Genomic DNA, 17,611 nt, shown 5'->3' with positions numbered 1-17,611 from the left:
AGGCTGAAAAACAAATGCTTTTCAAAAGTCCTGGCAAAGAACTACTTCATTAGTAGGAGACTCTAAGGATTTTTAACTGTGATTCCATTAGCAGAAAGATCAGTGTAGAAAGGAAAAATTAGGAAAAAGAAATTCAAGAGCTCTTACTTTTTCAGAACTGCATTTCTTCATTTTTCTTAGGGCTGGAATAGGAGATTAATCCATTCCAATAAATGTACACCAGGTCCACTCTTAAAAGACCATTTCCCCCCCTCATCAGGTAGAATAAGAAGATTAGAATATGGAAAGGAGACGATCAGTTGCGAGTTTTCTGGTCTTCAGAGGCGTTTTAATTTGGAAGTGACAAATATATTCCAGCTGCTGCCTTTGTATTTTCAAAAGCTCATTTTCAGTGCTTCTGCAGCCGGTGCTGTTGCTCCCCAGCAGGACGTGTGCTGTGCCTGTCCCTGCTGCGGGCTCTGAGCTTCTGCCCATACCAGAAAGTAGTGCTCCATCGGCAGCTCCCTTTTAACACTGGCTGCAGAGGGCAGTGGTCTCCTGTCCCCCTGGCATCACTCTCAGAGGGCACTGCCCTCCTGCTTTCTGAATATCAGATGTTTTAGAAAATCAGATTTGGATACTGAAAAATAGCTATTTTAGATGTGGCACTAACTTCTTTGTATCCCTCTATTAACCGAATGAAGTCTATTATAGTGCAAGAAGGAAAGCAGCGAGGATTTCCTACTAACTGAAGCATCACAGGAACAACCACAGGACAACTTTCAGATTAAGAACGGGCTGATAAACACTATACGAGCACCTAAACAGGCTGTCCCTGCATTCAAGAGATCAACCAGCAAACCAAGCTCAACAGTCCTTTGGGATCCCTTCAAACTCAGGATATTCTATGATTCTAAGCTGCCAGCAATCCCCATAGAGACAAACGAAGGAGGTGGTTTGGGTGCCTGTGACAAAAATAACCTACCCATGAGGTGATGTGCTTCCCTCTCCAGGGGAACTGGTGCCCAGCAGCCTGGGTGCAGCGCCTTGAACAGCTTTTTGCCCTCTGGAGCTTAAATACTAAGAGTCACAGTGACTAAATTAGGTTCTTGTAATCAGTCAAATAATCCTGCATGGAAGTGGGCCAGGAAAGAGGATTTGTCACTACCTTCTTCCTTGTCACTCCATTATCCAATACCTGTGTAACCATTTGCAGCCTCCCACCCCTTTTTACTGTCGGGAAAAGTGAGGCAGATACTTTAAGTCACTTTTTAAAAGCCAGCCAGAAATAAATGCCAAACACTGGAACTGGAACTGCCAAGTCTGAACCAGGACAGCTTTAGCACACAAGCATCTCAAGAAGGGTGTTCTTCTAAAAATGCAGATTTCATACGGGATAACAAACATCATGATTAAGCACTCTGCTGAGCTGGCAGCAGAGGTTGGCAAAACGATTCAACAGTTTCTTACTGACAAAAAAACAAACTTTGCAGAACTGAAATATCACGGTTCTTTGGGGGGTTGACAAATTTTTCAGCTCAGAAAAGGAGTACGTGCAACCTCCCCCAAATGTTTCATATTGCTGTCTACATCTAAAAGCCCTTCTGCATTTTCAAAGCAGCCCAATCTTCCTGCCTCTACTGCTGCACTGTAGTGGGAAGAGTGGTGCAGATCCCAACCCTGTGGTACTGCTTCCCTCACTCAGACTGCGGTGAAAGAGGTAAGGGTGTAAACAGGAAAGCCATTATCTAAACAATTCAAGTATTATCACACTTAAAGTACTTTCAGAGTCACCACTGAAATTAATGGACAATTTATACTTCATCACTGTCATTTGCATCTCTGCAAACACGGGGGAAACTATTAAGCCTATGCTTCCACAGCCTCTGTTGAAGGCTTTTTTCACAGCTGTAACAAGAAGAGTATGAAAAGTAAATGCTGGAATTCTGGAAGGCAGCTAAAATGTCTTTTCAGCCCTTTCTCTTCCTGGCTGACATAGTGCACTTTTCCAGATGCTTTGCTCACAAAGCTGAAAATCCCAACTCAATACTGTCCTATTTTAGTTCCATTCAGTGTGTGGTGATGGTATAAAGTGATCTTCCATAAAAATGGTAATATCAGAACAAGATCAGAAGAAAAAAGAATGAATTTGCTGTGAAGAAAAATGAACGTAAAATCAGTCATAGAAATGTCATTGGAACGTGTTTTCACAGAGGAAAATATTCGCATTTACTCACTTGTGCTTTTGAGAAAAATGTGTACATCCATCCACCACGCCATCATTGTGAAGGCTGTGCCTTTTCAGAGGCAATTAACCATCTATTCCAGACTCATCTGCTCACTTCAATTTCCTCATTTCTCCACCCACCTGAATCCAACATACTTTGACATTTCTCTTATTAGAATGCAAATTCATGCATTTAGAAAAGCCAAACAGTGAAAGGCCCCAAACCAGTCTGAAATCTGTTTGTCAAACAACGGACTGTGGAAGTTTATTCAAAGCACAATTTTTTATTTCTGTAATTTTAAACAAAAAAAAATAGCTGTCACGAGATACTAATTCAAATTTTCAAATATTCATCACCATTTTCCTGTTCTATCTGAAAAGAAATTGTTTTAGCACTCAGAACGGTGGCAAGATATTGAACAGCGTTACGGCTTTTAGCCTAGCGCTTTGCCAGAGAGAAATTGTCTCTTACAACACACTATTATTCTATTTTAAGAATCCTAAGCAACGTGGCTTTCATCACTTGAGTTGGAAGGTTATTTAACACGCTACTGGATCTTATGACTAAGAAGTATTTCCTGACATTATGGCTACATCTTTCCATTTCCAAAACTCATAGCAGTTATCATACTTCAACTCATTCTAAGTAATCCTTCTTTCATCCAGTGCTCCACAAGTGAAAATGTTCCATGGTGCTTAATGAGGTGTTTCCCATGTGATGCCTGCAGCACCTGACAGTCTATTCTGCTGTATATAAAAGTAATTATGTGGGAGGCCACTGATGAGTGGTGCTCCTCAGGGGTCTGTATTGGCACCAGAATTATTTAACAGCTTCATCGGTGATACGGACAGTGAAATTGAGTGCACCTGCAGTAAGTTTGCAGGTGACACCAAGCTGAGTGGTACAGTTGACATGCTGGAGGGAAGGGATGCCATACAGAAGGATCTGGACAGATGTGAGAGGTGGGCCTTTGTGAAACTCACGTAGTTCAACAAGGCCAAGGGCAAGGTGCTGCAGCTGACCTGGAGCAATCCCAAGTGTCAATAAAGGCTGAGTGAGGAGTGGATTGAGATCAGCCCTGCAGAGGACTTGGCGGTATTGAGGGTATTAGAAGAAAAACTGAAGGTGAGTTGCAATGTGTGCCCTCAACACACACAGTCAACAGTCACTTGGGCTTCATCAGAAGAGGGGTGGCCAGCAGGGCCAGGAAGGGAATTGACCCTCTGATGAGGCCCCATTGGGAGTACTCTGTCCAGCCTGGGGCCTCCGGCACAAAAAAAAGTTGCACATCTTTTGGAAAGGGTCCAGAGAAGGGCCATGAAGATGCTCTGAGGGCTGAAGCACCTCTCTTGTGAAGACAGGCTGAGGGAGATGGGCTGCATGGACTCTGTCTGCCTTGCGTGTGCAGCATGTAAGCACTTGAAAGTGGATTTTAAATGGCCAAATGGAGCAGTGACCCTGGACTGCAGGTCAGCTTCCTGACCCAGAAGCTGGTGGCAGGCTGGATGGGCTGGATGCCAGAAATGTCCCTGCAGTTCACACTCCATGGCACAGGATCTCCTAGGAACAGAGCCCCATTACAGCTGGTGGCAATGCGGTTGAAGTCAGTGCGTTATCAGTGAGCATCAGCTCTGCTTAAACCCATACCCCAGGGGTAAGAGTACAAGAAAGAACAGAAAGCAAGCAGGCAAGCGCTGCTAAGCCCACCCTGTCCCTGCCACGGGAAAAGAGCACAGTCCTGCCACTGCAAATCTGTTTAACTGTGTCAGTGAGAACATGCAAGCTATTGCCAGGAAGAGGCAGCTGAAGAGCAAAGCACAGGCTCTGCTGTATCTATTCTTTCTACTCTTAGAGTGGTCAGGGTAAGAGGAGAAATCTGGTTAGGAAGAAAGCTGCTGCACCATAGTGCCATTAACAAATTTCCCCACAGCACAGATATCACATCTTACTCTAAGCAAATGCAGTTTTACTCTCTTGATGGCATTTCATCAGTATTAGTATGCCAAAATGAGATGCTGCTTCAGATTTCTGAAAAGAAATGTAACTGTCACGAGTTTGGGAAGAGCTAACACCATGAGACATCAGGCAGAGGAGAGAAAAGTAAGCACAGGACCTCTTCAAGAACCACCATTCCCATGAAACACTCTGTCCCCAGAACAAACCTATGTTTTCCTCCCACCCAGTAAAAGCCATCTGGTTTTCAGAAACCTACAGTAGATAGTGATTATTTTTATGGCATATATAAGACCTTTAGGTGAACCTGAGGTGAACCCCATCATTTCCAAGTGGCAGGCTCTCCATTTACAACATATGAAGGTCTGTAAGATATTTTCAATTATTTCTGTCTCACTGACACACAGAGATGCTGCTATAATAGGAAATTGTGTTATCACAGATCTTTGAAGATTTCTGAAGTTGGATCATTTTGCATTTTCTACCCTACTGAGCTAGGAAATTAACAGTAAAACTTTACCCTGCCCTCCACCAAGCCTGATTTAGCCGAAGACATGATCTCAGGTAGTAACTACCAATTCAGCTGTTTATTTAATTGAAATGCAACCATTCTTCCAGCAGACAGACAAGGGAAGAAATAATATGCTATGCTGGTTTCCTGAGTCAATGCTTCTCCCTACATTCACTCTTCAGCTACTTTCTTGGTGTGCTGAAGTGCATGCTGATCTGTGTTAATACACTGCAGTAGAATGGAAGGCAGTGATTTGGTGCTCCTTGGGTGTTGGGTGCCTAATTTAACTCTTGCTGGCTCATAAACTTCCCGAGGAAAGGAAGGAAAAAAGATGATACAGTTTCACACTGATAACTAATTCAGCAGTAAGGAAACATTTTTTTCTGTCACGTGAAAGAAAGCTGTTCTAACAGCAGTGATTAGTGGGAGTTGTGTTGCCTTCAATACAAAGAAAATGGTTTGATGGATTCTTGTATAATGACTCACCCAAGGGCAAATGTTCTGAATACAGGATCCCCTTGGAAAAAAACTTTTTTCCCTCTCTCAGCCCCGACCAAGAGGAAGCACTACCCATTTGGAGTTAAAGACAAATTATCCACTTGGAATTAAAGACAAAATCGCTGCGAAATCTGTGCCAGGCAGGAGTGGGTATCACAAACCACATTAGAGAGATGACCCTATGGAGGTATTCATGCTCTTACTCTCCTGTGGAATGGAGAGAAATTGGACAACTGTTCAGATGAGCTACACAACTTGTGTGCAAAAGTAGAAATGACAGGTCCCAGTTTTCATCAGGTGACAAGCTGAGCTTGTTTCTGCATGAATTTGTACAAGCAGAACATTTCCTCTGGGTAATTTTCATATCTTTCCAGAAATGTTCTTGCACAAGTTGGTCACAAACTCCTAATCTTAATGAAGAAGATGGTTATCATCCTCAACTAAGAGGACTGGAATAAAACGTATGCATCAAATGCTTCCACAGCCTTTCCAGATTCAGATTTTAAGGGTTTCATGTACAAAAACAGAATATGCACCAGAACATACAAATGAAATCAGCTTCTTTTAAGATGAATAAAGAAAGGAATCAAATGTAGCTTTCTGGGTCTCAACTTCTTTCACAGTTTTTGAACTGAAATCAAATGACTGACTCCACAGATGAGAGCATTTTCCTTTTACAGAATTCTCAAATGAATGAACCTGAATACATCAACTGTGTTCAAGGATAGTGTTATGACTACATCTGGGTTTTTTTTTTTAATTCACACCAAAAATCGGTAGACATCAACATTTCTTCCACAGATACCACTTAGATCTATCAGAAATTAGGTAATTCTATCCTTAACAATGCCTTGGTGTAATTAAAGACACACAGTGTACCATCAGCTAAAAAGAAATGCCTTCCGAGGACCTAAACGTAGGGTGAAAATGCAAAGCAAAAGAGATTGACTACTCTCTAAGTACAGCTCATCAGGAAATAAACTGAAATGAGCAATCAGTCCAACAATTAAAAGGAATATAGTTGTATGTTTGGGAACACTGAAAAAGTCAGAGCTCCCGGGACACATCAATATAAGAGAGAAAAGAGAAAATCCTTGGGGCGTTCTCATTTTACTTATTGTCATTCATTTCAAATTAATACAAACATGGAAAGATTGGAAAGATTTTGGAGCCTGCAGCATCTTGTCTCCTGTGGCACGTTATGTCACCTGCTCCCCTGTCTGCACTCCTCCCAGGCTGATAACACTTGCTTTGATACTGACACAGTTCAGGCTCAATCTGGTCTTCAAAGACAGAAAAGGGGCATGCAAATCCCTCAGTCTCCCTTTCTGTTCCAAACCCAAGGCACGCAAACACTTCCCAAGGACTGCACACTCCAGCGGGCATTACTTTCTACTTAACAAAATTAATGATTGTTACAGAAAATAGGATTTGAAAAGACATTTCAGCCATAGGATCTTTCCAAGTCTGGAAACGAGACAATAGCCACGATAACACTGCTGATCCCATTTTATACCTCCAGCGTTATACCATCTATTTTGTAAACCAAGTTTATTACTCTGCATGTTAAGGAACAGAAAGTGGATGAGGACGACTGTTGTTCATTTTAGATGCTCGGTATTCAAAGCTGTTCATGGCTGCAATGTGCTTAGCAAATACAGTTTGCTGTGATTATTTGTTTCAGTTGTACAAAGGGATAAAAACACACACACACACAAACCAAACAGAAATACGCTTCAGGCTCACCCTTAAAGCAATTTTCTCTCGTACAGGGAAACCAACTCCTATGTTAATGTAAACTCAGTGGCACAGAAATGATTAGTGAGTACTGCAGAGATTAAATAAGTCCTTGTATGCAAACTCCAGTCTGGACAATCCTTTTTATACGCCCCAAAAAGAAGGCCGATTTATAGACTTACGGTTGGCTGTCCTGCTTTGATCACTCTGATTGCTGTCATTTGACTGGTTGCTGGAGACAGAGGATACACTTGAGCTCCTGACAAAACCAAATGCTGCCAGCTTGGCTGCTGGCAACCGCGAGTAACCTGGAGGGCGAAGTGCAGACGGACACGGCTTGGGGAGATTTGACTTTGCAGCATTTGGACACGGGACTTTCTTAAGATCAACTGAAAGAAGGAGAAAGAACTTTTATCAAACAAGTTCATCCGGGACATACTAAATATTGGCAAATGAAACTTAGTATGAGTTTTAAGGGCTGCTCAAAACCTGCACTGTTGTCCTACTCTTTGCTCTACTAAAAAGTAATTCTCTGAAACAATCACAGGTTGCAATAATCTTTAAAATGCGAAGTGCAGCAAGACCCCGTGAAAGTCGAAATTCCAGCAGAGTAATGTAGCTCAAGTCCACTACTTTCTTCAAAATATCTTCTTTTACGCTGTACCATTTTCTACTTCTACATTTCTTATGGGTCAATTAAAAGAAAGTCACACTCAGACAAACACTCTATACTTTGCCTCAGTTTTGGAAGCTATTACAGAATGCCAATGAATCTCCTCAAGGACACGGGACTTCTTTGCATTTCATCAAAGAAAATACTTCTTTGAAGTCTTTCTTTCAAATTTTGCTAAAAGAAAATGTCCTCCTCTTGCACCAAGCCCAGAAACAAGGACATGCCCTGGGAAGTTTACTTTTTTAACACACCACTAGCCATTTCCTCTGATAGTGTCCGGTTCACTGGAAAATGTCAGCTATGGGAATGACATATCCCAAATCTCAGACAACTGCCAATAGAGGATTTACAGAGGATGGAGTTAGTCAACAACAACAGTTTGGTTACCATGTCTGCTCTGGTAATGACAGCAGGGTACCTCTCTCTGTTTTGTGTCGTCTTAAACCAAATCCTGCTATTCTTGCTTAGACAAACTTTTCTAGGCAACTCCAGAAGATGGGTCCGAAAGGTCCCATGCTGTCCTCATGAAAGGACTAAAGGTTGAGTTTGGCTGGTTGAGTGTGTTAGAAGGGAAGGCAGCATTACAGCTGCCAACATACTTGGCCAGAAAAGTCCACAAAGTCAACTTTCTGTTCCCATTCGGTGAACACTATTCATGTATCATCCTGATGTATACTTCAAAGGATGCAGCAAACATTAATTATATAAAGGAAAAGTAGAAATTAACCACACAGTAAGAATATAGTCTTCGCATTATTACACTATTTAATTCTTTTGTAAACTATGTAGGTCAAAGCCTTATTAATTTTAATGAAGCATTACACTTTGATGAGAGTTTACAGAAAACAAGACTAACTCCTTTGAGTAGAAAAATGTTATGGGGATTTTGAAAGATAGTTATGTACCTCATGACAGTTACATTATTATTAACAACATCACTATTTTTTTTTTCGACAGAACTAACCCTTTTCTTTTGAAATTACAATGGATGTAACATCAAGGAAAAAAAAAAAGAGTTTGGTTTTCCTATAAAACATAGTTCTATAAAAGACATTAGAAAATGCTTCTTGATCAACAAATGAAATAATTTCTATACATAGGCTGCTCTGAAAGTAACGCATTCTGTTTAATTCCACGGAAATGAAAACAGATAGAAAAAGGCCATTAACACTATTTGAGAGAGTAAATTCTCAGCTACAAAACACTACAACATAGTCACCACCATTAGCTACACATCAGCCACACAAAGGCTGTGTATGCAGTCTATCCAGCTTTTAATAAAGCCTATGACTGTCTCCTACAGCATCCTCCTGGTGAAGCTGGCAGCCCGTGGTTTCGATGGGTGTACGCTTCCTGGTTGGATGGCTGGGCCCCAGAGGGCTGGTGATGGGCTGACAGTTGGACTAGATGATCTCAGTGGTCTTTTCCAACCTTGATGATTCTACGATTCGATTTTATTTGAGAGTCTTCATACAATGTGGAACTGAGATCAGTTCATGCCAGTGCTGCACTGGTGGTAATCCCCTGATGGGAAGCAAACAAGAGGATCCATGGCAAACCTTGCGTCTCTGCCTATGGAAGAGAGTGCTGGGCCTTAACTGTGGAGACAACTGCACCGAGTCCCCAGGCTGTCCCCTCTCTGCACTTCTGTGTGACCCATGTGCCTACAGCCAGTGCTGTGCTGAGCACTGCAGGACAGGTGTGGAAGCACAGCCACCATCACTGAAGAAGAAATTGCTTAAAATTAGTCTGAGAGCTGGGGCTATCCATCTGGAGAGGAGAAGGCTGTGGGGAGACCTCAAAGTGGCCTTTCAGTATCTAAAGGGGGGCTGTAAGAAAGAAATGGAAGACTCTTCAGCAGCATCTGTTGTGACAGGACAAAGGGAAACATTTTCAAAATAAAAGAGGAGAACCTTAGATTGGATGTAAGGAAAAAGTTATTTACAATAAGAGTGGTGAGGCACTGGCACAGGTTGCCCAGAGAGGTGGATGCCCCGTCCCTGGAGACACTCAAGGTCAGGCTGGACAGGGCTCTGAGCACCTGATGGAGCTGTAGGTGTCCCTATTCATCACAGGGAGTTGGACTAGGTGGCCTCTAAAGGTGCCTTTCAACTCAAACAATTCTACTATTCTAGGCATATAGTGGCAATCTCAGCACCCTGCAGCACCAGAAAATGCCCACCCATCTCCACTTTTTCTTTGAATCCATTCTCTTAGATCTGCACAGATGATCTGGTAGTGTTACTCACACCTCTGTGCTTATGGACTTCTCAGCTTGTGACTTCAATTGAAATTTCCCCTGAACTAACCATATTTTGTGTCTTGAACTCATAATCAACTTTAAGTTATTTTTCACTCCTCTTCTTTGTAATATATCTCTTCTGTACCACAAGGACCTGGGGGCAGAACATTATCCTTATCAGAGATGCACTCAAATCCTTAAAGCTAAGTCCTTTTACTCACTAAAACACACAAGGCATCAGCCTTGTGCACTCATTTTCTTTCTAAATACCATCAAGTTTAAAGGTGTCTCTTTCTGTCTCTTAGAAGTCTAAAAGCACACCTGCAAATATGGTCTGAAAGTTCAGAACAAAAATTATATTAATGAGAAGTTTTCATTTTAATAAAAATCTGCCAAAATAAGCTTTAAAAAAATGGCAAAAATCTTTCCAGCTGCCTCACTGCCTGAAGCTAATTATGGAATTAAGTGCTGTTGTCTGTGTGGCACACAAGTGATTTTCTGTGACACCTCAAACTGTTCCCATCGAGGAACATGAAAGCACTTTGAGGTAGAAACTGATCAGCACAAAGCAGATGCGTCTGTGAGCCTTAAGAAGAGGCTGAGCGAGACTTCTGCATCTGCACTGCACACAGATCACATCTCCACGCACATGTATGGCTAATAGCAACTTCAGTGTGACGTCTCTGTGAAAGCTGAAATAGCTTTTAGCTAAAACAAATGAAAAGTTATAGGAATGGATTATGGAGATGTGTTCATATAAGGAAAAGTAGTAGTTCAAGAGTTCAGCTCCACTTGTGATCCAGGATCTACGCTAAGCCTTTGCTTTCTTGGTGGAGTTTGTTGCTGCTGTTTTTTCTTTCTCTCTCTCTCTTTTTTTTTTTTTTTTGATAAACATTTCCCTAAGAACTTCAATCATTAGACACAATTTGCTCTCAGGGAGCATATCTGCTTTTAGATGGTGCTCTGATTGTTATCCTCGGTTCTGATCAGAGAATCCAGGGCAAGGAAGCTACCTGCAGTTCTACTTAACTCGTCGGAGATAACACAAGTGGTTTTTCAAGGCACCTCAGAGTTAACTTAATCTTTGATATCATCAGAGATTAAAACCAAATCTTCCAAATCAGAAGCAGATTCTGTTCCCAGCATCCTTGTGGTTTCCTGGTTATTGACAAAGGATTCTGCTATGAAAAAGAATGGAGGAAAGAGGCCTCAAAATAGGGATTCACTATCTACACCTTAAAACAGGTTTTACACCAGTGTGCAGAAGGTGCATGGCTCTCCTGATGCTCCCTTATCTAAATGTCACCAAGCCTGGGACAATCCAAAGGCAAAAGAGTTGTCACTGCTGAACATTGGTGAAATCCTGATCAGCCAGGCCACTGTTACATGGCAAGAAATGCTCAGCATCTCCAGCTTCAGATTCAAACACCCCTAAAAGCTACTCTGCGCCTACTGCGGGGTGTGAAGAGGTGGCTCGTGGCACATGACGATGTCCTTAGCAAGATGCTGATGAAGAGCTGTGTGTTTCCCTTTGAGCACGTAATTCTTCATTAAATTGTACAATTGGACTGCACACCCAATGAAGCAGAGTGCCAGCTGAATCTGCTGTGGATTAGCAGAAGCCGGAGAATTCAGAAATGAAAATCACCTTGTCACCTCTCTTCTTCACAAACTAAGTTTGCCAGCTCCAACTGAAGTATCTATTTTATAAGTACTGCAAACCTATAAAATAAGCATTCAGCTGGAGCAGCAGCAGTGGAATAATTCAGGAAGTAACCTGAAAACTCCTTTCCTATCACCAAACCTCACGTCCTTGTTCAGGTATTCCTGAGATTCAACACAAAACCAAAACTGAAATCCTCTCAAGAAAAAGCTGAAGACACATCAGCTCATTACCAATGAAATCCATGATACATATTTGCAAATACAAACAAACACATATTTGTGTGTGCCTGAGTAAATCAAAAACATTGCTGTCCTGATGCATACATGAAATGAATCTTTAACAAGAGTTGACTTATTTAGAAATGAAAGGAACTGCTAGACCCTCAGGACTGGCAAATTTAATACACAGAGAGGTAATACAGAAGCAAGATTTCATTAACTTGCTCTTTGAAAAAAAATTACCATAAGTACTACTGAAAAAAACGTAGTAAAGTTTAATGATGAGATCTCTGTTGTACTTTTCAAAATTAGACATTAATGCCATTAAAAGAATCAGCTAATGAATGTAAATCCTGACAGGTTTGCTCCAAGTCTTCATAACCGAGGAAAAGGTATGCATAATTTATAAGTTATAGACACAGTATCCTTCAATGATTGTTTTGAATGACAATTTTCCCATAGAAAGAGCAGAGTCAACATAAAATAAACGTTCAGCTTTCAGACACCTAATATACCTTTAAATATGCCCCAGTTCCTATCTTACCTACAGTATACAATGCTTTTTCTTACAAGTCAGAGTGCTTGCTGGACCCATCCAACATACAGAGCAGCACTGATCAGTAATGAACGCACAGCCCCTGGCAGTGTGCACTGCCCAATGTCCTACAGACAACGAACAACCACTGCCCAATCACATTTTAGGCATTACACTTGGAGAACTGTAGGATCATTTACTATCATTTTACTTCTTACCTGGCATGTCTTAAAAGTAGCAAAACTTGCAGTCTACCACAGCTGCTCAGGCATTGAATTTATCAATTAGTCAGCTTTATGAATGTTAGCATTACGCACGGGCCAAACCACTCAGCTTATCAGTGCTGCTTAAGCAGACTGCTACATTATGGAATGCATGGCAGAGGGGATTAAATCCTTCCTCATTATGAGGCACAGGCTCTGTTCTCCATACTGTGCTATGGCAATTTTCTTTTAAAGAGCCTCAGTGGTACCTTGCACTTTGTCACTAGATGGCAAACGGCTAGATCCCTGTTTCCATTACCTCAAGGTAGGCCTGAAATCACTGGGATTAAAAACTGGATTAAAAGCTCAGGATTGAAATGCAAGAGATGCTGATTAGCATTCCTGAAGATAGGGCTGGCATCCTTGAGAGAAAAATACATGCTGGCCTCCAGTTGCTTTCAGCTGTCCACTCAGCCTTCACACTCCACAGTATCTATACAACCAAGGGTCTTACCAGCACCACTACCAACACACTGACTGCACATGCTCATGCATTTCTTTTCCTTATATTTGTAAATATGACTATAGCTAATCTACATTTAATTCTGTTTCTGAAATACAGCATCAAAAACAATATATCAAAGTTTAATACCACAACGAACTGCCAAATTAGAGGAATTAGAAGAAAGTGGTTGATAAAAAGCTGAAAATGGTGTTGAATACATTAACATCACTCATTTGACATGACCCATATGGCCTGTGTAGGTATGAGCATGCTTTGCTGATGCTACATATTAATGCTGTTAGCACCAGCCCTGCTCTGAGCCCCTCTGCACAGCCCCTTGCTGGCTTTGGGGCTGCCCTCCCACCCAGCCCTTCTCTCCTCGTCCCACTTCGGTTCCATCTGCTGTCACTTGAGCTTCTTTCACGGGCAATTTGTTCTTATTAAAAGGAATTATTAAAGACAAAAAGAGTGATATGCTGGTTTAAAAAGTTAGATGCTGATGAAAGATTTAGTCATTTGAGATGTAAATGTCAAAAGGATTTGAACAAAGGCAAGGTGATTAGAAGCTAATCTCCAGTTTGTAAGTGGGAAATAACATGCCAAAACTAAAATAATGTAACATAACTGATAAAAAGAATCAGAAATACAAAAAGGATCAATATGGGAGGCAATGAATCATCATAAAACAGTGCAAAGTGCTTTGCAACAGAACAAGATGTTGCAGAAAAAATCAGACATGCTTTTCATCTCACAAGGAAAACAGAAAGTGAGATGCCAGAAAAGAAAAAATACATGTCCTGGGGTGGACAGTGAAAAAATGGAGACATTAGCAGTCTCTCCAGAACAAGTCTTGGGTAATTTAAAATCAATAAAATCAGTCAGAGTCCACAGACCAGATGAAGCAAACTTTGGGATCCTGAAGGACATGGCAGACAAATTACTGGACTACTACGAGTTATCTTTAATAGCTTTTTTGAAACAGCGAGGTATCAATAGGCTGCAGAAAAACAAACAAAATAACAGCTGTAGGAGGGAAACTGCAGAGAGCTATGGACTACATTTGACCTCCAGAGCAGGCAAGGTCCAAGAAAGAGGTTCAACATGGCAAAGTGCAAGGTTTTGCACTTGGGTCGGAGGAATCCCAGGCATCCATACAGACTGGAGGAGCAGCAGTCCTTAAGAGCAGCCCTGCAGAGAAGGACCTGGGGGTCTTGACAGATGAAAGGCTTAACATGAGCTAGCAGTGTGCTCTTGCAGCTCGGAAAGCAAATGGTATCCTGGGCTCCATCAGAAGAGGGGTGGCCAGCAGGGACAGGGAGGTGATTGTCCCCCTTTTCTCTGCTCTTGTGAGGCCCCATCTGGAATACTGTGTCCAGGCCTGTTGGAGCTGTTAGAGAGGATCCAGAGGAGAGCCACAAAGATGATCAGGGGACTGGAGCACCACCCCTACGAAGAGAGGCAGAAGGAGCTGGGCTTGTTCAGCCTGGAGAAAAGAAGGCTGTGGGGTGACCTCATTGCAGCCTTTCAGTACTTAAAAGAAGCCTACAAACAGGAGGGGAATCAACTCTTTGAAAGGGTAGATAACAGCAGGACAAGGGGAAATGATTTTAAGTTGGGGGAGGGAAGATTTAGGTTGGATGTCAGGGGGAAGTTCTTTACAGAAAGATGGTGAGGTGCTGGAACAGGCTGCGCAGAGAGGCTGTGGATGCCCCATCCCTGGAGGTGTTCAAGGCCAGATTGGATGTGGCCCTGGGCAGCCTGGTTAGTATTAAATGGGGAGGCTGGTGGCTCTGCATGTGATTCTTTAATTCTGTGAAATAATCACTGATAAGATTCCAAAATATTCCAGCTGTTGAGAAGTAGGAAAACTTCAGGAAATGGGAACTGCAATAGAATAGGAATGGCACTTTTAGCTACTGCAATTTCCTATGTGCTTCTCATTCACTGGAATTTTTAAAGATGGGATTACAGATGATAAACAGGACAGATAGGCTGACAGAATTTAGATTTCTGAATGTCAGTATAGGAAGACAGTAAATGAATACACATATACAGTGCTCTGTAGATTAAAAATGGCTAGAGAAAGTTATGCCTGCAATAATCAATGATAATTACACTGGATGAATAAAAATCAAGGCAATATTCATTTCTGGAGAGCAGAAAACTGACTGTATTCGTTACAAGGACCTACTAGCGAATGAGAAATGAGAGTATATTCCTCTCATTTCTATCAAACTTCCTTGTGTTATGCAAGAGCTTTTCTGAGTTGTATTCTAAACTAGCAGTCTGTTGCATTTCCAATTAAATGGAAACTGTCATCCAGTTGTTCTCTGCATCTGTATTCCTACATTCCATGCTGACTGCACTCAACTTAGAGGGCTAGACTGATATCCACTACTTAGTGCATAATCTGTAGCATCTCAGAAGTCACACAGTAGAGCTTGATCAGCTTCTGCTAATAGCATCAATCGGATAAACTCCAGATACGAAGACAGATAGTAAAGAACAGTGGCAAGGCCTTGTGTTACAGAGAACCTTGATTTGCTGATAAGTGCTGAATCCTGGTAGTCTGTACTGAGGCTCATTCTCTCTTCTCCGCTTAAGTCAAGATACCCTGGCATACTTCCATTCTGTATCTAAATCTCTTATGAAGTTTTAGTACAGAGAAATAGAAATTGGGGAGAGAAACGATTTCCAGGTACCTGCAAAGCAGAACAGACCCATGTGAACTCCACATAGGAGAGGAAGTAAATAGCAACAAAAATTAGGCAAAATACTAAGGAAAACTTGTAACTTGAATGCAGTGTTGCACTGGTGCAGCCTTCCTTCAGAGGCTGCAAAATCACTTACAAATTCACAAAATCAATTATAAATTGCTTTTCACGAATAGGTTAAATAAACATTTTTCAAAAGAAATTCAGTCCTGGGGCAAGAGGAGGGACTGCACAACCTCAAGACATTGTTCAAAGCAATCTTTTTTGACTATTATCTAAAAATCTCTGCAGAGCTGTAGGCTGCTAACAGCAGCTATATTTCACCGGCAATGCCTGATTTTCAGTTGTTCATGAACTTGCTGCTGCTTAAATGTATGTTGTTAAAACCTCCAAGCCTTTCCAGGAAACCAAGCAGTGTACTGCAGTGGTGATTATTCTCTGTCTCACGGTACTGCACACTTCTCCTTCTGGCTTTTCCTTTTCCCTCCCCTGTAATTCTGCCCAGGGTCATGCTGTGCCTTGCACCTTGCACAGCAGCTGGGAAGCAAAAGGTTTTAAACAACATTGTCTCCAAAGTGGTGTATACCTGGGTTTCAGAGAATCGAGGTCTCTCCCTCTGAACACTATCAATGTTTCCAGTGCAACATAATGGCCAATGTCATAGTCAGATTGAAAAACAGGGTCTTCATGATAGAGGAAAATGTTCCCTTACCTTCCATGGGACAAAAGCAAAGATTTTCAGGCACTTACAAGGAAGAGGAAAATGAAAAAGAGCATAATGAGAATTATTACTGAAATTGATCCTTCTCCTTCAGAAATGACCTGCTTAACAACTTTTGTGCAAGACCCAGACTCCATAGTCAGACGTGTCTGAGGATAAAAAGATACTTCTCAAAGAGTGCTATCGGAGCTTTGTAGTACCAGGTCAAGATATTGCTCATTTTGTGCTATTTCTATCTGAAATATATATATATATATCTTATCAGTGACTATATTTAAAGGAAAGAAAGATTGTTCTGTACCTGAAGCATCAGGATGATAGAGGCTGGGAGCACTTGCTATTTCTCCTTGCTGATGAAGACAGGAGCCTGAGGATCTTTGACTTGCAATGAGAATCCTGCTTTTGGCAGACGGTAACCTGGAGACTGCACCCAGTCCTAACTGTGGCTTAAGTATCATGGCAGACCGATAAAAACTTGGTGGGACCTCGTAGTGAGTATAAGGTGGAGGACAAAATTCGTCTTTTGCAGGCCTTTCCCCAACCTAAGGAAAAATCATGAACACAGATATTATGCAATGTATCAATATGTAGACAGCATATGGATCTCTAAATTGCTCACAAAAGCTATTTTTCCCTTCTTGTCAATCTGGGCATCAGACCCCTGTAGACTGCTGGTCAATTTTAATAGGAATGGCCTAACAATATGAACCCCTCTCCACAAATGGAATCATAGTGTCATAGAATGTCATAGAATCTTTGTGTAGGAGGGACCCTTAAAGGTTTCCCTGCAGTGAACAGGGACACTTACAGCTAGATCAAGTGCTCACAGCTCCATCCAGCCCAACCCTGAATATGCACCCTCTCTCTGGGCAACCCAGTGCTTCACTACAACTGGTTGTACACATGTTCCAACAACTAAATCCAATCAAACCCAAATAAAGAATTGATAGCTACCCAAAAAGCAAATAGACAAACAAAAAAAAACTTCAGTTAGAGAACATGAAGCTATTCTCAAGTCCTGACAGGTGATGTTATTTAAATAGGTGGATACACAAAGAGTGTGCAAGTGGAATTATTACTAGAAGTTATTTAAAATATGCTTACTGAGATACACGTACTTTTAAAGGGAGTCTGTTTTAACTTAAGTAGTTACAGATAAAGCTGAAGCTATTTTAAGTTCTTTTTATGGGAAAAATGGGGTTATCAAATTGTTTGCCCATGAGGAAAT

At 41.5% G+C, this 17,611-nt stretch overlaps 1 protein-coding gene across 1 annotated transcript in view; it reads right to left on the bottom strand.

Moving 5' to 3' along the window:
- Positions 1 to 17,611, bottom strand: part of MTUS2 (microtubule associated scaffold protein 2) — a gene marked incomplete at both ends in the record, with an annotated part of 159,077 nt that overhangs the window by 134,519 nt on the left and 6,947 nt on the right. The window contains 2 exons of the mRNA XM_079549510.1: positions 7,089 to 7,295; positions 16,685 to 16,925. Of these exons, the coding sequence (XP_079405636.1) occupies positions 7,089 to 7,295; positions 16,685 to 16,925 (448 nt within the window). The remainder of the gene's footprint in view (positions 1 to 7,088; positions 7,296 to 16,684; positions 16,926 to 17,611) is intronic.

The sequence above is a fragment of the Tetrao urogallus genome, assembly GCF_951394365.1.
Source record: "Tetrao urogallus genome assembly, chromosome: 1".
In the NCBI taxonomy this organism is placed as follows: Eukaryota; Metazoa; Chordata; class Aves; order Galliformes; family Phasianidae; genus Tetrao; species Tetrao urogallus.
This window is presented reverse-complemented; position numbering and strand designations above follow the sequence as displayed.